The 22489-nt window shown below is 38.1% G+C and overlaps 3 protein-coding genes across 3 annotated transcripts in view; 1 reads left to right on the forward strand and 2 right to left on the reverse strand.

The window, feature by feature from the left end:
- The window catches only part of LOC107197194 (heat shock 70 kDa protein 12A-like), an 83520-nt gene that overhangs the window by 58529 nt on the left and 2502 nt on the right, over positions 1-22489 (reverse strand). The window contains exons 5-6 of the mRNA XM_049484713.1: positions 22062-22106; positions 16987-21397 (exon numbers count right to left, since the gene is read on the reverse strand). Coding sequence (XP_049340670.1) covers positions 16987-17190 — 204 coding nt within the window. The 5' untranslated portion in view covers positions 17191-21397; positions 22062-22106. The remainder of the gene's footprint in view (positions 1-16986; positions 21398-22061; positions 22107-22489) is intronic.
- Positions 1-22489, forward strand: part of glb1l (galactosidase, beta 1-like) — a 131447-nt gene that overhangs the window by 45847 nt on the left and 63111 nt on the right. The window lies entirely within an intron of this gene.
- On the reverse strand, positions 6475-9770 carry LOC103046229 (heat shock 70 kDa protein 12A-like). Its single transcript, XM_049484714.1, has 4 exons — positions 9474-9770; positions 9135-9359; positions 7967-8141; positions 6475-7600 (listed from the first exon to the last, which is right to left on the reverse strand). The coding sequence occupies exons 1-4, from the start codon at positions 9750-9752 to the stop codon at positions 6600-6602; spliced, it is 1680 nt and encodes a 559-aa protein (XP_049340671.1). The 5' UTR covers positions 9753-9770; the 3' UTR covers positions 6475-6599.

Below are 22489 nucleotides of genomic sequence, written 5' to 3' on the forward strand. Positions count from 1 at the left end.
AATTACAGGTATACACTTTCACTGACCACTGAGTTTAAGTATATTTGAGTTTTTTCTAATGTTATATAGAGTTATTTACAGGTATACACTTTTACTGACAACTGATTTTAAGTATATTTGAGTTTTTTCTAATGTTATATAGAGTTAATTACAGGCATACACTTTCACTGACCACTGAGTTTAAGTATATTTGAGTTTTTTCTAATGTTATATGGAGTTAATTACAGGTATACAGTTTTACTGACCACTGAGTTTAAGTATATTTGAGTTTTTTCTAATGTTATATAGAGTTAATTACAGGTATACACTTTTACTGACCACTGAGTTTAAGTATATTTGAGTTTATTCTAATGTTATATAGAGTTAATTACAGGTATACACTTTTACTGACCACTGAGTTAAAACATATTTAAGTTTATTCTAATGTTATATAGTTAATTACAGGTATATACTTTCACTGACCACTGAGTTTAAGTTTATTCTAATTTTATATAGAGTTAATTACAGGTATACACTTTCACTGACCACTGAGTTTAAGTATATTTGAGTTTTTTCTAATGTTATATAGAGTTAATTACAGGTATACACTTTCACTGACCACTGAGTTTAAATATATTTGAGTTTTTTCTAATGTTATATAGAGTTAATTACAGGTATACACTTTTACTGACCACTGAGTTTAAATATATTTGAGTTTATTCTAATGTTATATAGTTAGTTACAGGTATACACTTTTACTGACCACTGAGTTTAAATATATTTGAGTTTATTCTAATGTTATATAGTTAATTACAGGTATATACTTTCACTGACCACTGAGTTTAAGTTTATTCTAATTTTATATAGAGTTAATTACAGGTATACACTTTCACTGACCACTGAGTTTAAGTATATTTGAGTTTTTTCTAATGTTATATAGAGTAAATTACAGGTATACACTTTCACTGACCACTGAGTTTAAATATATTAGAGTTTTTTCTAATGTTATATAGAGTTAATTACAGGTATAGACTTTTACTGACCACTGAGTTTAAATATATTTGAGTTTATTCTAATGTTATATAGTTAGTTACAGGTATACACTTTTACTGACCACTGAGTTTAAGTATATTTGAGTTTATTCTAATGTTATATAGAGTAAATTACAGGTATACACTTTCACTGACCACTGAGTTTAAGTATATTTGAGTTTATTCTAATGTTATATAGAGTTAATTACAGGTATACACTTTCACTGACCACTGAGTTTAAGTATATTTGAGTTTTTTCTAATGTTATATAGAGTTATTTACAGGTATACACTTTTACTGACAACTGATTTTAAGTATATTTGAGTTTTTTCTAATGTTATATAGAGTTAATTACAGGCATACACTTTCACTGACCACTGAGTTTAAGTATATTTGAGTTTTTTCTAATGTTATATGGAGTTAATTACAGGTATACAGTTTTACTGACCACTGAGTTTAAGTATATTTGAGTTTTTTCTAATGTTATATAGAGTTAATTACAGGTATACACTTTTACTGACCACTGAGTTTAAGTATATTTGAGTTTATTCTAATGTTATATAGAGTTAATTACAGGTATACACTTTTACTGACCACTGAGTTAAAACATATTTAAGTTTATTCTAATGTTATATAGTTAATTACAGGTATATACTTTCACTGACCACTGAGTTTAAGTTTATTCTAATTTTATATAGAGTTAATTACAGGTATACACTTTCACTGACCACTGAGTTTAAGTATATTTGAGTTTTTTCTAATGTTATATAGAGTTAATTACAGGTATACACTTTCACTGACCAATGAGTTTAAATATATTTGAGTTTTTTCTAATGTTATATAGAGTTAATTACAGGTATACACTTTTACTGACCACTGAGTTTAAATATATTTGAGTTTATTCTAATGTTATATAGTTAGTTACAGGTATACACTTTTACTGACCACTGAGTTTAAATATATTTGAGTTTATTCTAATGTTATATAGTTAATTACAGGTATATACTTTCACTGACCACTGAGTTTAAGTTTATTCTAATTTTATATAGAGTTAATTACAGGTATACACTTTCACTGACCACTGAGTTTAAGTATATTTGAGTTTTTTCTAATGTTATATAGAGTAAATTACAGGTATACACTTTCACTGACCACTGAGTTTAAATATATTAGAGTTTTTTCTAATGTTATATAGAGTTAATTACAGGTATACACTTTCACTGACCACTGAGTTTAAGTATATTTGAGTTTATTCTAATGTTATATAGAGTTAATTACAGGCATACAGTTTCACTGACCACTGAGTTTAAGTTTATTTGAGTTTATTCTAATGTTATATAGAATTAATTACAGGTATACACTTTTACTGACCACTGAGTTTAAATATATATTGAGTATATTCTAATCTTAAATAGTTAATTACAGGTATTCACTTTCACTGACCACTGAGTTTAAGTATATTTGAGTTTTTTCTAATGTTATATAGAGTTAATTACAGGTATACACTTTTACTGACCACTGAGTTTAAGTATATTTGAGTTTATTCTAATGTTATACAGTTAATTACAGGTATACACTTTCACTGACCACTGAGTTTAAGTATATTTGAGTTTATTCTAATGTTATACAGTTAATTACAGGTATACACTTTCACTCACCACTGAGTTTAAGTATATTTGAGTTTTTTCTAATGTTATATAGAGTTAATTACAGGTATACACTCTCACTGACCACTGAGTTTAAGTTTATTTGAGTTTATTCTAATGTTATATAGAGTTAATTACAGGTATACACTTTCACTGACCACTGAGTTTAAGTTTATTTGAGTTTATTCTAATGTTATATAGAGTTAATTACAGGTAGGCAGAGTTTTCAAACTTATTCCATGTGGCTGCTATAGTGACTTAGATGGTTAGACTGGTACTGAGTGGTTATTGCTGTTGTAGCCCAGGTGGTCGGTTTGTTCCCAATTTGTTTGAATCATTGTGAAATAAGAAGGGTGCACAATGTTTTATCAGGTTTCTGCAGAATAAACATCCAACCAGAATTAGGCTGTCCTATAACAATACACTTATTCACTGCAAAATCAAGATTTAACCTTGAATTAAATGAGTGAATGTGTTTTTTTTTACCATATTGTCAATCACACAAAAACCTTGCGTCTATGTTTTTGCCATATTTGACTTTTTGTCATAATGTGAAATTTGCTGTTGTCCGTGATAAACAAACCAGAAGATTTAACATTAACACCAATAGCAGAAACGAGAAGCATATTTTTTGATAAATACAAAAAACTTCACCCTACACAGTCACCCAACGTTTTTTTTCTGGCAGCAGGGGGCGCCAGAATATGTCTGTAAAAAAACGAAAAATACTCTCACATTTAAAACATATAAACTGTAAAAAAAAAAACAGTTATTGTATTTACTATGATTAACAACAATTACTGTCATTTTACAAGAACTTGTCCTATAATTATATGAAATCTTTCCCTTTCAACAGATTTTTGTTTTTTTTAAACCATACAAAACAAAAAAATATTAATTTTACAAGAACTTGTCCTATAATTACATGAAATCTTTCATTTTTGACATATTTTAATTCTTTAAAAAGTGTCATACACTCCTTATAGAACGGATCATTAGTAATTTTACAAGAACTTGTCCTATATGTGATGGTGTCAGGGCCCTGAACACATCACCACCTACTCAAGAGACAATTACCTGAAATCTTTCACTTTCAACAGATTTTAATTCTTAAAAAAGTATCATAACTCCTTATATGAGATCTGAAGGTGGTCATTATATAACTAACAGAGTACTTGGTTATTTGAGAGAGTTATTCAAACAATGTACAGCATGAAAATGTCAAAATACATTTCTTTTTACTAGGGCTGGGACGTTAGTGCGTTAATTTCGATTATTTAACTATGCAAATATCCATGCATTAAAAAAGAACGCATTTTAACGGCACACTATAATATAGATACGTAATTCTGGATTAGAGCAGTGGAGAGTGCCATTACATCTGATGGTGTTGTACACAGCCTGCTGGAAACTCAGAAGAAGTCGTTTGGGATTTCACCTGTGGGGGCAGCACTAATGCCTGGCGGAATCAGCCGCAGGGAAACAGAAGAAGAAGAACCACAGTAAACATTAGCGACATGGGCGAAGAAGCTGATGAGAACGCTTTAGTTGGCCCCGAGCAGGGGAGGTTTTGTTTTAAAACAAAGACGGATGGGAGTGTCGACAGGAGCGTGGTTGTGTGCAGATTATGCAACAAAGAATTCGCGTATCACCGCAGCGTATCAAGCCTCAAATATAACCTCAATGCAAAACATGTAGCAGCTAGCGCGGAAGCTAACGGGGGCCCAACGCCGAGTTAAAAGACCCACAGCCAACCCACACTCCACCAGCTGACTGGTTTCAAGGGCAGGGTAAGCAAGACCACAACGGAGAAAATGACCAACGCGCTGGCTTACTGGGCTGCTCTCGACTGCAGACCCATTGCAGTGGTAGAAGATAAGGGGCTGGAAAGTGTACTTCAGATTGCGTTGTCTGACAACTACGTATGAGCTGCCATGCAGAAAAGCGGTGATAAAGAGAGTTGAGGGTTGGACTGAAATTGATTATCTCTTTATTTTTTGTAATCATTTCAACTGTTGATAAATCCACAAACTCTGTAATAGCCTCTGAAGCAACAGAGATGTTTTTTAATAGTCAGGGGTTACATTGTTCTGAATGTACTTGAAAGTATTGTGTATAACAAAAAAAGGTCTACCTATGCCTATGAAGCTACCTGAATTTCTGAAATTTACTTTTCTAAATATGCTGAACTTTATGCTGAGCAAAATTTTCACTGGCCTGTTGATCTTGGTTTTGAAATAAATAAACAATATTTTGTTGATTAAGCTTATGTATTGTCATTCAAAATCCATGTGGAAAAAAATATTTCTCACTGTTTTCAAGCCAAATATTTATATGCGATTAATTTCGATTAATTAATTTTAAAGCCTGTAGTTAATTCGATAAAAAAATTTAATTGCGTCCCACCCCTACTTTTTACGTAAATGAAAGTAATTTTACAATAATTTGTCAATAAGGTCTTTTTTCCTTAAATTTACAGATAAATAATGTTTTTTTTAAACAAAATAGAATCTAATTTATTTGTCTTTAAACCTCTGAAGAGAAGCTGAAAATGGCGGAATATGGATTTAAAAACAAAAAAATTAAATTGTATATTTTTTTTCTACGGTTATTTTCTGTAAAAAAAAAAAGCTTTTTTTTTTTTTTTTTTTTTTTTTTTTTTACAGTGTACACAATCTATATTTTTATATATTTTTTGTATTTCTCGTTAGACCAGGACTAAGAAGTATGAATGTTTATGTGTAGAGCTTTTAGGAGAGCTGGAGACAATCGGTAGCAATCCTGTTGATGTGCCAGAGGAGGCATTGCTTATAAGTCAAACTTAGAAAATTCTATTTAGTCATATTTAATGATCAGGAGAGAAAAAATCTTAGGTTTGAGCCAATTTTATGCATGTGGCTGCCTGGATAAACGTAAGCTAGATCTGTATCCATGATTTTCTATGAAGCATGTGTGTCTGAAAACATATTCCATTGGAAATTGTTTTAAGCTTCTTTTACTTTGTTTTTTTATTGTTAGTTTCACTCTTGTGACACATAATGGCTCACAGTGATTCTGTGATAAATTAAGGCGCTAAAGGCTACTCCCTGACATAATTCCCAGTTTTATGTGTATGGAGTTTGGCTGGCATCACAATAGCAAGGACAGTACAATTATTTATTGTTTGTGTTATATGTTTGATTAGTGTCTGTCAACTATTAAATCAGCAGTGTGACATGTGACCAGCTTCAAATTTATCTGCAGGGCTTTTTTTCAGACTGTCTTTTGTTTTCTGTTTCTCTCTTATTTGATTTTCTTTCTAGTTTTGGCTTGCTTCTGATTGCACAGACCTTTTATGGTTATCCTTAAAAATAAATCTTCTCTCTTACACTGTTACCAACTACTTTTAAATGTTACTCATAAACACAGTTATGCCAACTTTACGTTTTTATTGAAGATTTTATTGAGCTTTTGGCTACAATGCAGTGTTGGATACATTTTATGCATAATTCAACAAAAACAACATATACATTTATTTTCATGCATTATCAGAAACACAATATCCATTGAATACATTGACATTTTCTTATTTGTATAATCTGGCAATCTCTTTACATCAAAAATATAGTAATAATCATAATTCATATGTTAATACAAACCAACAAACCCACACTAGATCCCTGGTGTTAGTGCTAATTATTGTGTTTTCTAAAGTATTATTGTACAGAAAAAGGAAAGGCAACGCTGGACTGTTTTTTGACCTATTTAAAGAAATCAAGTACAATACTATAACACACATTCCTTACATAAAGATTTACATTCCTACATAAAAAGTTCTGTAGTCAGATTTATCATAAACAATGATAAATTCGTGCTCAGCTAGATTTGATTTTTAGAAATAATCTGAAGTTCATCCATAGTACAATGTGTAAAGCAAAAGCTGCACATTTCTGGATCAGAGTAATTATTTGGACATGAGGTCCAGTTTGACTGAACCGATCTCACCAGTATTAACATCAATGACAGTCGCCTGCATCTCAGGGCAACCAACCTTCACCTGAAGTTTTAGTGTTCGAGGACTGCCTGATTTGATCACTGGCATTGAGACTGCTAAAGACCCAATCTTCACCATTCCCCACTCATCTACAAACCTAGCAGATTTGTTCTCAGTGCAGTACAAATCGAACTGCACAAGTTTTTGGTCTCTCTCAATTGGATTAAAGTTGAACTCTCTGACTTCATCAAAGAGGACAGATTCATCCTTCTGTACAAAACAGCGGAAGCAAACATCACAGTACACTTTTCCTTCCTTTGCCACATATTTCCGCTTGCCCTCGTGTTTGGTCTCATTAAACACCTCCATAATTCTAATTCCATAACTGTTACGACTGATCCGTGATTCCACCACATTTGGAATCATGCCAAATGTAACGGCTCCTCTCAGAACAGCCATCTGAGCATCAACAGGGCAGACCACCTTACACTGCCCCCCAAACTTCTCTCTGAGTAAACTGTTCATGTACGGACTCAGAGCAAAGCCTCCAACTAAGAAGATGTAGCTGATGTTTAGTTTGCAGTCTTTCAATATTTCTCTAATCAGGCTTTCTATGATTCTGATCCTTTTGTCATGTAGTAATTTTAGCTTATCTCCTATCTGAAGGATTCTGCTTTGTGTTTCAGCACTTCCCCTACTGCCGGCTCCTTTATCTGCAACTTTCCTGACTAGCTGTTCTAAATGAAATGGAAATTTCATATCTCCATTATAGTCGTACATTAACTTCTGAAGATCACTGCAATGTTTTTCTTCCAACGCATCATACATTTTCTCATAAAATGTCTCTCTGAGGTACTCCCTGAAGTGTTTGTCTACTGGTTTACCATCCTCAAATGTTTTTGTTGCCCAGTTCAACTCCTTTAGATGACCCCCCTCCATCACCTCATGAACAGTAATGTTGATGTTCACACCTAAAAAAGAATCAAAATACATTCAGAAAACCCACACATTCTAGTTGTAGCTATGCAGTGACTACATTTTGGAGGCAAACTTGACTGAAGTCCCACCTTCTAATGTAGGTATTGTGATATACACAATGGCAGAATTACAGCCTCTCTTTGAGGTAAAAATAACTACACTCTAAATGTAGACATTGGTAATCATTGATAATAATTCATATGTAATTGTAATAGTAATTCATATGTCTCATTAGAGCACACAGTCTCTCTTTACAGAGAACATTAAAAACACACCCTAACTATAGGTGTTGTGATACAGTCTCTCATGCAGTTTCGATTAGTTAATTCTGTTTTTGGAACAGGTTCATCTCTACGTACCTCCACAGTCCACTACCATGTACTGAGTTCCTGGAACTTCCTTTATTGCCTCTGCTTCTGTAAGATCTTCTTCCATAAACTGTTTGTGTGTCAACTGTTTACACCACATAGATGCAGCTTCATGTTCCAGAACTATGATCAGTCTGTCAGGCTCAGATTCCGTCACCAGACCCGCCTAAAATGTTTTGCAAAATATTCTTCATTTTTTGATGCAATGTTTAGTACATTTCTCCTCAAATCACACTTATTTTTATAATAAATAATGTGTTTTGCTAGGATGACCCACGCCCCTGGAGACTGAAATGGGGAGGCAAACACAGAGTGAGTGAAAAAAAAAACAGATTGCTGTTTCTTGGGTAATAAAGTGGTCTTGTGTGTAAAATCTAATGCAACTGTGGCAAGCCTGGGATGACCAATGTCCAAGATGAAAGGCGTAAAGTGCACTGATCCTGAGGGAGTGAGTGAAATGTGGATGTGTAAACATTGGTGCCCGAGAAGAGAAATCATGTTGCCGAAGCTGGAGTAGGACTGTGTTGGGCACCAGGTTAATTACAGGCAAAACAGAGGAGCCCTGGGGGCTAAAACATCAACAATGATGGACTTTTCAGGAATATTTGCAGGTGGCAACATCTAGGCGGCTAATTGTACAGAAAAGTGGGGAGTATGAACGCAAAACCATCTAAAAATGATTTTTTTCTAAAAAGAAAACAAGGAATAAATATAAGGATGTTATAAGAAAAGCAGGAGGAAGCGGGTGAGACAAAAAGTAAAGAAAAACCCAAAGATAATGCCGCTGTGGAGGTTGCACACAAAAACAGGGTCAGGGTAGCAGGAGAATGGGAGCTGGAGGTGGTGAAGGCGAGAAACAAAACAGAAGTGGTACAGACAAAATCTGTATTTCACAGCCTGGTAATGCAAAGTGGACAGCTGACAAATTTTTTAAATGTATTAATTCATTACTCTGCAGGTAGAAGTATAGATACTAAGGTTTAAAATACTTTGGAAGAAGCTGAATCATCAGCTCAAAAGTACTGGTTTCAAAACTACTTAAAAATATATATTAAAAGTAACGTAAGAGTTAAAAATAAAGCCATTAAGAACAAATATGTACTAATGCGTTAATATGTAACAATAGTGCACTAAAATGTAACAATGCACATCATCTCACCTCTGTTGCTGCTTCTCTCATGAACTGTTTAGCTGCTGCGCTCCAAATAGCTGGAACCGTCAAAATCCACGTAGCATCAGAAGCTGAGAGCTTCACACCAAAGGTGTGCTTTCCAATCATCTCCAGGGCGTGATCTTTCATAAACCTCAAGCTCTCAGAGAACACTGTCATAGCTGTCATTTGTTTCCCATTTTTGGTAGTTAGCATAACATCTCTGTGCAGCTCCTAAAAAATAAAAATGTATACTGATTAATTAACGGATTAAAAGTGACTGAGCAGTAGGATCAGGTACTCATAAACAATGAAATAATAATATAAACATGTAAAAATAAATCATACATTTTTATGCAGCTCCAATTTGACATTTTCAAAGAGGTAGAGCTTCTTTGCCTCGTCTTTCTGGGTCTGACTGGTGTAAGTCATTACAGCATCATAACCAAACTCTAAGAACTTTTCATTTTCATCAAACAAAATACAGGTAGGAGTTTTGGGGGTGTTAAAACCAAACTCTTCACCCCATTTCGGCTGCCAAATCTGTTCTGACGCTGCAAACTTAAAACAGTATCCTGAGAAATCCATTCCCAAATCTACAGCAATGCAAACTGTAGGGTCCGCCATTTCTTCATCAGTAGAGAAGTGTTCCTGGTGAGATTTAGAATTAACATTTTTAGAGACTTACAATAATAATAAATTAAATTATAGCTATAGCTAGCAAATTCTATCTGGTTTAATTAACTTCCACATTAACATAAGGTATGACATATAGTGTGTAATACTAGTCTATGAATTATGATACATATTGTATGTAATTAAAGAACATTTATTTCCTTACAGTTTTAATGGGTGGAAAGGGTCCTTGCCCACAATTATCAAAGTCAAGCAGGAGAGGTGGATTATGGAAAGCCATCAAACAGCCAATCTTGTAGCATTCTTCAGCCATAGGGTGAAAAACCTCAGGAATATCCTGCAACTGTTCAAAAACTATATTTACACAACCTCCTTTTAATAATTTAAATTAAAATGACAGACAGAACGTCATATACAAACATACATGAACAACAGTCTTATAACTTGTTTATGCATTAATGGGATTTTATTTTAGGTGCAATTTTGGTGTGAATGAGTGTATAAAGTAAAGGTGACCTGAATGATAATGCTGATCAGTAAGTTTCAATAATTGTATACATACCTTAGCAATGATGTAGGATGACAGCAAACTAGCACAGATTGTCCATTGTGCGAAAGATGTGCCAAAGAGAAATGTCTGTAGAGGAAATAGATTTAATTAAAATGTATTTAAGTAAGTGCGTAGCATTTTAGTGAAAGTGTTACCATTTACCTTAGTTTCACTGGAACGTTCTTGGCTGCCTAGAGTGAGGGCCTCTATACTTTTTATGACGTTCTGAGTATCCTCTTGTGATTGTCGTAAACCATCCTCAAGGAAGAAATGGCAAAAATGTGAAAATATAAATCAGTTCAAGCAATGGTGAGCTTTAGAAAACAATCCCCTCCTACTGTCCTCACCATGTTCTACAGAGAGACTATAGAGAACATCATCTCCCCCTACTGTCCTCACCATGTTCTACAGAGAGACTATAGAGAACATCATCTCCCCCTACTGTCCTCACCATGTTCTACAGAGAGACTATAGAGAACATCATCTCCCCCTACTGACCTCACCATGTTCTACAGAGAGACTATAGAGAACATCATCTTCCCCTACTGTCCTCACCGTGTTCTACAGAGAGACTATAGAGAACATCATCTCCCCCTACTGTCCTCACCATGTTCTACAGAGAGACTATAGAGAACATCATCTCCCCCTACTGTCCTCACCGTGTTCTACAGAGAGACTATAGAGAACATCATCTCCCCCTCCTGTCCTCACCATGTTCTACAGAGAGACTATAGAGAACATCATCTCCCCCTACTGTCCTCACCATGTTCTACAGAGAGACTATAGAGAACATCATCTTCCCCTCCTGTCCTCACCATGTTCTACAGAGAGACTATAGAGAACATCATCTCCCCCTACTGTCCTCACCGTGTTCTACAGAGAGACTATAGAGAACATCATCTCCCCCTACTGTCCTCACCGTGTTCTACAGAGAGACTATAGAGAACATCATCTCCCCCTACTGTCCTCACCATGTTCTACAGAGAGACCATAGAGAACATCATCTCCCCCTACTGTCCTCACCGTGTTCTACAGAGAGACTATAGAGAACATCATCTCCCCCTACTGTCCTCACCGTGTTCTACAGAGAGACTATAGAGAACATCATCTCCCCCTACTGTCCTCACCATGTTCTACAGAGAGACCATAGAGAACATCATCTCCCCCTACTGTCCTCACCGTGTTCTACAGAGAGACTATAGAGAACATCATCTCCCCCTACTGTCCTCACCGTGTTCTACAGAGAGACTATAGAGAACATCATCTCCCCCTACTGTCCTCACCATGTTCTACAGAGAGACTATAGAGAACATCATCTCCCCCTACTGTCCTCACCGTGTTCTACAGAGAGACTATAGAGAACATCATCTCCCCCTACTGTCCTCACCATGTTCTACAGAGAGACTATAGAGAACATCATCTCCCCCTCCTGTCCTCACCATGTTCTACAGAGAGACTATAGAGAACATCATCTCCCCTACTGTCCTCACCATGTTCTACAGAGAGACTATAGAGAACATCATCTCCCCCTACTGTCCTCACCATGTTCTACAGAGAGACTATAGAGAACATCATCTCCCCCTCCTGTCCTCACCATGTTCTACAGAGAGACTATAGAGAACATCATCTCCCCCTACTGTCCTCACCATGTTCTACAGAGAGACTATAGAGAACATCATCTTCCCCTCCTGTCCTCACCGTGTTCTACAGAGAGACTATAGAGAACATCATCTTCCCCTACTGTCCTCACCGTGTTCTACAGAGAGACTATAGGGAACATCATCTTCCCCTACTGTCCTCACCATGTTCTACAGAGAGACTATAGAGAACATCATCTCCCCCTACTGTCCTCACCGTGTTCTACAGAGAGACTATAGAGAACATCATCCTCCCCTCCTGTCCTCACCGTGTTCTACAGAGAGACTATAGAGAACATCATCTCCCCCTACTGTCCTCACCATGTTCTACAGAGAGACCATAGAGAACATCATCTCCCCCTACTGTCCTCACCGTGTTCTACAGAGAGACTATAGAGAACATCATCTTCCCCTCCTGTCCTCACCATGTTCTACAGAGAGACTATAGAGAACATCATCTCCCCCTACTGTCCTCACCATGTTCTACAGAGAGGCTATAGAGAACATCATCTCCCCTACTGTCCTCACCGTATTCTACAAAGAGACTATAGAGAACATCATCTCCCCCTACTGTCCTCACCGTGTTCTACAGAGAGACTATAGAGAACATCATCTCCCCCTACTGTCCTCACCATGTTCTACAGAGAGACTATAGAGAACATCATCTCCCCTACTGTCCTCACCGTGTTCTACAGAGAGACTATAGAGAACATCATCTCCCCCTTCTGTCCTCACCATGTTCTACAGAGAGACTATAGAGAACATCATCTCCCCCTACTGTCCTCACCATGTTCTACAGAGAGACTATAGAGAACATCATCTCCCCCTACTGTCCTCACCATGTTCTACAGAGAGACTATAGAGAACATCATCTCCCCCTACTGTCCTCACCATGTTCTACAGAGAGACTATAGAGAACATCATCTTCCCCTACTGTCCTCACCATGTTCTACAGAGAGACCATAGAGAACATCATCTCCCCCTACTGTCCTCACCGTGTTCTACAGAGAGACTATAGAGAACATCATCTCCCCCTACTGTCCTCACCGTGTTCTACAGAGAGACTATAGAGAACATCATCTTCCCCTCCTGTCCTCACCATGTTCTACAGAGAGACTATAGAGAACATCATCTCCCCCTACTGTCCTCACCATGTTCTACAGAGAGACTATAGAGAACATCATCTCCCCTACTGTCCTCACCGTATTCTACAAAGAGACTATAGAGAACATCATCTCCCCCTACTGTCCTCACCGTGTTCTACAGAGAGACTATAGAGAACATCATCTCCCCCTACTGTCCTCACCATGTTCTACAGAGAGACTATAGAGGACATCATCTCCCCTACTGTCCTCACCGTGTTCTACAGAGAGACTATAGAGAACATCATCTCCCCCTCCTGTCCTCACCGTGTTCTACAGAGAGACTATAGAGAACATCATCTCCCCCTCCTGTCCTCACCGTGTTCTACAGAGAGACTATAGAGAACATCATCTCCCCCTTCTGTCCTCACCATGTTCTACAGAGAGACTATAGAGAACATCATCTCCCCCTACTGTCCTCACCGTGTTCTACAGAGAGACTATAGAGAACATCATCTCCCCCTTCTGTCCTCACCATGTTCTACAGAGAGACTATAGAGAACATCATCTCCCCCTACTGTCCTCACCGTGTTCTACAGAGAGACTATAGAGAACATCATCTCCCCCTACTGTCCTCACCATATTCTACAGAGAGACTATAGAGAACATCATCTCCCCCTACTGTCCTCACCATGTTCTACAGAGACTATAGAGAACATCATCTCCCCCTCCTGTCCTCACCCTGTTCTACAGAGAGACTATAGAGAACATCATCTCCCCCTACTGTCCTCATCGTGTTCTACAGAGAGACTATAGAGAACATCATCTCCCCCTACTGTCCTCACCGTGTTCTACAGAGAGACTATAGAGAGCATCATCTCCCCCTACTGTCCTCACCGTGTTCTACAGAGAGACTATAGAGAACATCATCTCCCCCTACTGTCCTCACCGTGTTCTACAGAGAGACTATAGAGAACATCATCTCCCCCTACTGTCCTCACCATGTTCTACAGAGAGACTATAGAGAACATCATCTCCCCCTACTGTCCTCACCATGTTCTACAGAGAGACTATAGAGAACATCATCTCCCCTACTGTCCTCACCGTATTCTACAAAGAGACTATAGAGAACATCATCTCCCCCTACTGTCCTCACCGTGTTCTACAGAGAGACTATAGAGAACATCATCTCCCCCTACTGTCCTCACCATGTTCTACAGAGAGACTATAGAGGACATCATCTCCCCTACTGTCCTCACCGTGTTCTACAGAGAGACTATAGAGAACATCATCTCCCCCTCCTGTCCTCACCGTGTTCTACAGAGAGACTATAGAGAACATCATCTCCCCCTCCTGTCCTCACCGTGTTCTACAGAGAGACTATAGAGAACATCATCTCCCCCTTCTGTCCTCACCATGTTCTACAGAGAGACTATAGAGAACATCATCTCCCCCTACTGTCCTCACCGTGTTCTACAGAGAGACTATAGAGAACATCATCTCCCCCTTCTGTCCTCACCGTGTTCTACAGAGAGACTATAGAGAACATCATCTCCCCCTACTGTCCTCACCGTGTTCTACAGAGAGACTATAGAGAACATCATCTCCCCCTACTGTCCTCACCATATTCTACAGAGAGACTATAGAGAACATCATCTCCCCCTACTGTCCTCACCATGTTCTACAGAGACTATAGAGAACATCATCTCCCCCTCCTGTCCTCACCCTGTTCTACAGAGAGACTATAGAGAACATCATCTCCCCCTACTGTCCTCATCGTGTTCTACAGAGAGACTATAGAGAACATCATCTCCCCCTACTGTCCTCACCGTGTTCTACAGAGAGACTATAGAGAGCATCATCTCCCCCTACTGTCCTCACCGTGTTCTACAGAGAGACTATAGAGAACATCATCTCCCCCTACTGTCCTCACCGTGTTCTACAGAGAGACTATAGAGAACATCATCTCCCCCTACTGTCCTCACCATGTTCTACAGAGAGACTATAGAGAACATCATCTCCCCCTACTGTCCTCACCGTGTTCTACAGAGAGACTATAGAGAACATCATCTCCCCCTACTGTCCTCACCATGTTCTACAGAGAGACTATAGAGAACATCATCTTCCCCTCCTGTCCTCACCATGTTCTACAGAGAGACTATAGAGAACATCATCTCCCCCTACTGTCCTCACCGTGTTCTACAGAGAGACTATAGAGAACGTCATCTCCCCCTACTGTCTTCACCGTGTTCTACAGAGAGACTATAGAGAACATCATCTTCCCCTCCTGTCCTCACCGTGTTCTACAGAGAGACTATAGAGAACATCATCTCCCCCTACTGTCCTCACCATGTTCTACAGAGAGACTATAGAGAACATCATCTCCCCCTCCTGTCCTCACCATGTTCTACAGAGAGACTATGGAGAACATCATCTTCCCCTACTGTCCTCACCATGTTCTACAGAGAGACTATAGAGAACATCATCTCCCCCTCCTGTCCTCACCATGTTCTACACAGAGACTATAGAGAACATCATCTCCCCCTACTGTCCTCACCGTGTTCTACAGAGAGACTATAGAGAACATCATCTTCCCCTACTGACCTCACCGTGTTCTACAGAGAGACTATAGAGAACATCATCTCCCCCTACTGTCCTCACCGTGTTCTACAGAGAGACTATAGAGAACATCATCTCCCCTACTGTCCTCACCATGTTCTACAGAGAGACTATAGAGAACATCATCTCCCCCTACTGTCCTCACCATGTTCTACAGAGAGACTATAGAGAACATCATCTCCCCCTACTGTCCTCACCGTGTTCTACAGAGAGACTATAGAGAACATCATCTCCCCTACTGTCCTCACCATGTTCTACAGAGAGACTATAGAGAACATCATCTCCCCCTACTGTCCTCACCGTGTTCTACAGAGAGACTATAGAGAACATCATCTCCCCCTACTGTCCTCACCGTGTTCTACAGAGAGACTATAGAGAACATCATCTCCCCCTACTGTCCTCACCGTGTTCTACAGAGAGACTATAGAGAACATCATCTCCCCCTACTGTCCTCACCATGTTCTACAGAGAGACTATAGAGAACATCATCCCCCCCTACTGTCCTCACCGTGTTCTACAGAGAGACTATAGAGAACATCATCTTCCCCTCCTGTCCTCACCGTGTTCTACAGAGAGACTATAGAGAACATCATCTTCCCCTCCTGTCCTCACCGTGTTCTACAGAGAGACTATAGAGAACATCATCTCCCTCTTCTGTTCTCATGCATATTTATTACCTTCAAAGCATATCAGACTGAAAACTACATTAAACTGTCTGATTACCACAACCTAAATATGTTCATGTTGGTGCTCAGACAGTTTAATGTAGTTTTCAGTCTGATATGCATTGAAGGTAATAAATATGCATGAAAACAGAAGAGGGAGATATATTTAGTTCATTTATAAAGTATTATATAGTTTATAGAATATATAAATACTATATATATATAAACTAAACAATATATGAATACATATACACTCATATATTTATATTATTATTTATATATTATATTATTTAGTTTATATATAGATAAATATAGAAGTATATAAGTATTTATATATCTATAAACTACTACATACATAAACCAAATAATATAAATAATATAATATATAAATAATAATATAAATAAATATATAAATAAGTAACAAGTATTTATATCTCTATACACTACATAATACTACCTATACTAATACAGCAGACTCCTCTGCTGATGCCGCCATTTTATTTGCTGAAATATATATAAAATACCATATACCATATAACATTTACATTGTAAGAACATTTTATTCTTTGGAGCATTTAGTTTGTTAGAGCATTTTATTTTAATATTTTTTTGGAAGTGTTAGATTCAGATTAATTCTTAAATATTAAAACTCAGTGCAATAGCAAGTCCTACCCTGATCACTTGCTCCGCCTTAATCCTGAGATCTTTTGCAGACATTCCTGAGCCTCCTTTCCTTAATTTTGGCACAAGGTTTGCCCACTCGTTTATTCTTAATTTCTCGTACATGATCTTCAGTTCAGATTCTTTGTAGGGGTTTGTGAAGTCTTCAGATAAAACTCCACTGCTTCCTAAAGTAAGGTCCACTTCTTTCCCCATTCTTAGAAGAGTAAAAATACATGGCAAACTCAGTTCAGGGCAGCTTCGCTTGAAAGCGTGAAGCTGAAGCCCCCCATGAGAAGAGATACAGGAAGAGAAGAAAAGAAAAATAAATAAGGGGGAAGATGGGGAGGAAGTGGGTGCACAGTTTTTTGACACGCAGGTAGAGAGGAATGGAGGGTTTATATAGGACAAGTGGGAAGAGTAAAGGGCTTGGATCAGTCTCCCAAAATTATTATAACTCCACTTTGCTAGTATTTCCCATGCCCTTAAACTGCAATGGAAAAAAGTGTAAATGTTAAAAGAAGCAAGACATTCATCATAGGGACTGAAAGGAGAGGAAAGTTAAAAAGGAAGATAAAGCTGAGGTATCGAGCTGGTGAGTTTTGCTGCATTTAATCTTGAAGGTTAGTGTTCAGTTCAATTTTGAATTCAATTTATCTAGCACTTTTAACAACAATGTTGTCACAAGGCAGCTTTACAAAGAAACAGGCCCAAGCCTCTTATTAGCAAGCACCACACTCATGCCAACAGTGGCGAGAAAAAATTTCATCATACTAAGAGGAAGAAAGAAGAAACTTTTGGAGGAACCAAGTCATAGGAATCCATACCCCTCAGGTTGACCCGGACAGTACAAACAAATAACAGGACAAAAACAACAGTACAGAGAGATAATGTGCAGCTATAGCTAACGTAGTGTTGTTTTGTCTAGGATGGTAAGATCTGCCAGACAAGGGTGAAAAGCAGGTTAATGGGAGGTAGAAAAGGTGGTGAATTCCAGGTTATGGAGGAAACTGGAGAAAGCAAGGAGAAACATGGGTTTGAGTATTGCAGAATGCTCAAACTGCCGCAAATTGGGAGAGCTTTTTAATGCCTCTGATAATTAGAGAATTTGGTGGTGGTTGGAAAAGGGTGAGGAGATCCGAGTAGCAGTTTGAGACGAAATTGTAGGCAGAAATTAATCCTGGCAACGGTGACAAAGGCAGTTGGAGGTCCAAGGAAGAAAAAGGTAGGAAATAAATGAGGTCAAGTGTTTAAAGCACTGCCAGCCACTCCAGTAAGCGGAAAGTGTGAGGGGTCTAGGAAAAAAGAGGAATGACACAGTTCAACTTGTCCCAGTGAAGCAAAGCGCACGTGGGACACGTTCGACACCTAGGTAGAAAGGAAGTGAGGATTTATATAGGGTGAGTGGGAAGAGTAAAGAGCGTAGATCAATCTCCCCAAATTAAGTTATTTTTATATATCCACATGTGGTGATCCATGCCATACCCTTTTCTGAAGTTATGAAATTCATGTTGGGTTTTCTGAAGTTGCTCTCTGTGAAATTGTATAAAAATTTGCACTTGTTAATTATTTATGGATTGCACAAGCCTTTTTAGAGTTCTTTTAATGTAGTGAAGCACAGTTCTAAAAGAAATACCAGCAGGCACACTTGTTCAACTGATTTAACTAGTGTTTATTAAATACTTGTTCAGGGCATAGCAATTATAAGCATATCAAAGCAGTCAGGTTTAGCACTGTGTTGCATATCTCTTGCACGCAATGGAATCTGTGATTTATAAACATCACCGGGTGCTGAGGGTTTTCTCTGTGGTCTTCTATTTACAAAATAGTTGAGAGGTGACTGAAAAACTGATTTAGACAAGAAGACTGGAATAGTGTTGTGGTGGGCATAGATGTGAGAGACACATAGTGTCATAACTAATTGAATTGAACATTTACCGTGCCTCTCAGTTACAGCACCCACACCTGTTATCTGCTTGCCTATACCAGCAGCCAAACAAAATGTCAGGTAAAGACACTTAAATAACATTAACATTAATTACAGTTAACTTTAAAATACAAAGAAATAACATGTACCCATTTTTTGCTAATTCAGATACACCCTACCTCAGTGCTACAATATATTATTTTGTTGTCAGTTAATTGGAAATTTATTAGCCACTTATAAGTCTTAACCTAAGTAAACTAACTTTACAAAGGACCCCTCTCCCACTAAAGGGCAATTTCCTTATTTTTATCCCATTAAAAATGTTGTTCTTATGTTCATACAATTACTATTGTAGTACATACTGACTATTTACCTATTAGATACTATTTAGTGATCATAAAATAAAGTGCTATAGAAATCTTTCTCCTAACCCTCTTTTATTTACACTCCCCTATTGCTCCTGTATCTCTGCCCTGTAATGTTCACTCACTCCCTCCTAAACTTAATCATTATCACACTTCTGCTTATCCTGCTGTTGGTAACAGAATGTCTTATATACACTGCTCAAAAAAATAAAGGGGACACAATGGAACTCCAAGTCAAACACACATCTGTAAAATCACTGGCACTTTTCTGCGATGCATGTCGCTGTGCCCGATCTCTTGGCTCACCTGGTGTGGGCGTGTCCGTGACATTTTTTTAATTCAAATGAAGTAAAAGACGTAAACAAAAATAAGTTTAAAATTTACATTTTTAGTAAACCTCACTGTATTCTATATCTCTGTAAATCCATATTCCACCATTTACAGCTTCTCTTTTGTGGTTAAAAGGCAGCTGTCCTGTGTGTGTGAGGCTTGTCTGTATGTGAAGTGCAGGCTGCTGTTCCCTGATTGGCTGGACGCAGCACGGCCTCCGGATTCATTTGAATAAAGTTGAGCTCTGCTGAACTTTTTCGCTAGAGGGCGGAGCTGTTCTTAACACAACACAACTCAGGATCCACCCCAGCATGCAACAACTCTCTGCATTGAATTGAATAGAATGCGTCAGGGTTTTAAGCGCCAGCGGACACATACGATAGGCTACGGCGTAGGTTTGATGCAGAAGTGTAAATTGGGCTTAAGAATTGCCTTATCTCTGCATGACGCAGAAAAATCTGTTTACCTCAAGGCTAGACTATTGTAATGCACTACTGTCAGGATATTCCTGCAGTAGCCTAAATAAACTCCTTACAAAAATTAGAAAATTTGAGCATATTAGTCCAGTACTATCAGCACTGCACTGGCTTCCAGTCAAATTCCTCATAGACTATAAAATTCTCCTGTTAACGTATAAAGCCCTACACGGGCTCGCTCCTGAGTATTTACGAGACCTCATCTCCTATTATGAACCACCGCGATTACTTAGATCTCAGGGTGCTGGTTTCTTAGTAGTTCCTAAAATTCAGAGGAGCTCTGCAGGAGGAAGAGCTTTCTCTTATAAAGCGCCTCAACTCTGGAATAATCTCCCCGAATATGTTCGGGACTCAGACACAGTCTCAATCTTTAAGTCTAGACTGAAAACTTACTTGTTTAGTTTAGCTTTTGGTAATTAATGTTTTTCCCTTTAGATAAGGCTGCAGATCCAGGGGTTCATGGACTGAGGGAATTGTGGTAAACTGAGATGCTGGTGCTGTTGTTCGCCCACTGCACACGGTCACTCAGGTTTGTGGACGGTGGAGTGGGTGGATGCCTGTGTTTCAGGGAGCCTCCGTGGCTATGGTATCTTCAAATACAGCCAAAACTATTCTATCTCTCTGCTTTTTTCCGAGTTACTGACTGCCCACCTGTTGGAGCCGATACCGATGGATGTTGGACCTTCAGGCTCGTCTGTCACAGACTGATGGAAGTTTCTAGAAGTCAGCCCTTCTCTACCACACAGTTTTTGCAACATGCTTCAAGTTAGTTACTCACTCTCCACAACAGATTACATCCAAGTTCACATGAACTCTAACTGTTTTCATTGCTAGTTTTGCTATACACCTGATTGATTTATATTATAAAGACTTTTTAACATTCATTTATAAGTTGCCTGACCAGTGGTAGGATGGTCCCCCCTTATATGTGAGGTTTCTTCCTTGCCTCGGCACTCACTGGAGCTTCTGTATTGTTCAGTGTTTCTGTCCTGTGATCAGATTTCTGTAAAGCTGCTTTGTGACATCAGTTGTAAAAAGCGCTATACAAAAAATTTGATTTGACTTGATCTGAGTATAGTATATATATTTTTATGATGCCATCAGCATTAAAATGAAAAGAAACATCACATTTTAAATATGATTTCTCAGTGGGCGCATGTACAATGGAAATAATAAAGGTAACAACATAGAACCATGTGACACTTCACAGCTATTAACTAAAACTTGCTAAAACTTGGATTTATTCTTACAACATGATTAACTATAAATGTTCTTACCTTAATTCGTAATTTTCATATTTAAGGATTTCATTCTCTTCTCTGAGTCTGAGACAAAGAAAGAAATGTAAAACAGCTTGGAAATACGACACAGACAGGTTTTAATTGAAGGCAAAAATATCTCCCAAGAAGTCTCTCTGAAGAGTGCAATTCACCCCAGTAGCATGAGGGGTCAACTTTAGAAATACTCAGAGTAACTGCTGTGTAGTTCAGGAGATGGGATGGGGATCAGATGATATTCTGTATTTCCATCACTTACAGCATCAGCTCTGAATAAAACATCTAAAACTTTGCCACTATGAATGGGAGGTCGTAGGTTCGAATCCCATTCATGTAGCTTTGCCGTCAGCTTCCGGCACCCAGAGGGAGCATAATTGGTCTTGCTTCCTCTGGGGTGGGTAGACGACGGTCTCAAGGTGTCTGTGAGCGGATGTATTGGAACCGAGTCGCTGCGCTTTCCTCCGAGGGCGCTAGATGCTCAGGCAACAATGCATCAGCAGCAGTGGTGATGGGGGTGCACAAAGGGGTGGAACAATTGGATTGGAAAAACATCTAAAATTTGTGTAAAAACATTTGTACTGATTTTCATCTGTGGCATTAGTGCATATTTATGGTCTGATTCTTTTAAAAGTGATTAGAAAATACATGAAGTCTGAAATATTTATATTAATTGACATGATAAATATGTAGATGCAGTGATTCAGCACTATACCTCTTCATGGAGATTTGTAATTCATGGCTGCGCTGAAGTTCTGCCCTGTGAAAAGGGTATAAATATGTATGTGTGTGTTTTTTTATGGTTTCCAAAAGCTTTTGTCCTGCTTTAAAGCACAGTTCTGAGGGGTAAACCACCAGACAATGTCAAAATATTCAAAATATTGAAGTTATCTTAATAGAAAGCTAAGACTCATTCAGTTTCTGTTTTGATAGAATCAGTTAACATGAGGCAGAGAAAGCATCAGCATGATTTAGGATTTTAACTGCCAATCCCTGGATCATAGAGGCAGTGCTGTAGCCTGCTGGAAAAAGACTGCCAATATTTTTAGTAATAAGAACACCAGTGTCTCCAGTGACACCACCAGAGGGCAATAGCAAAAACAAAACTGAACCAGAAAATGTGTCTTTATGTCTTTAAATGGT

This window comes from Astyanax mexicanus, chromosome 11 (assembly GCF_023375975.1).
Source record: "Astyanax mexicanus isolate ESR-SI-001 chromosome 11, AstMex3_surface, whole genome shotgun sequence".
NCBI classification, from domain to species: domain Eukaryota; kingdom Metazoa; phylum Chordata; class Actinopteri; order Characiformes; family Acestrorhamphidae; genus Astyanax; species Astyanax mexicanus.

Bases quoted from the DNA above. Each gene is read 5' to 3' on its own strand.
- LOC103046229 (XM_049484714.1), bottom strand. From the start codon at position 9,752: ATGGCGGACCCTACAGTTTGCATTGCTGTAGATTTGGGAATGGATTTC. The intron at 9,360-9,473 runs GTATGATTTATT...TTTATTTTTTAG, and splicing joins AATTGGAGCTGCATAAAAAT to GAGCTGCACAGAGATGTTAT. The intron at 8,142-9,134 runs GTGAGATGATGT...AAAACATTTTAG, and splicing joins TGAGAGAAGCAGCAACAGAG to GCGGGTCTGGTGACGGAATC.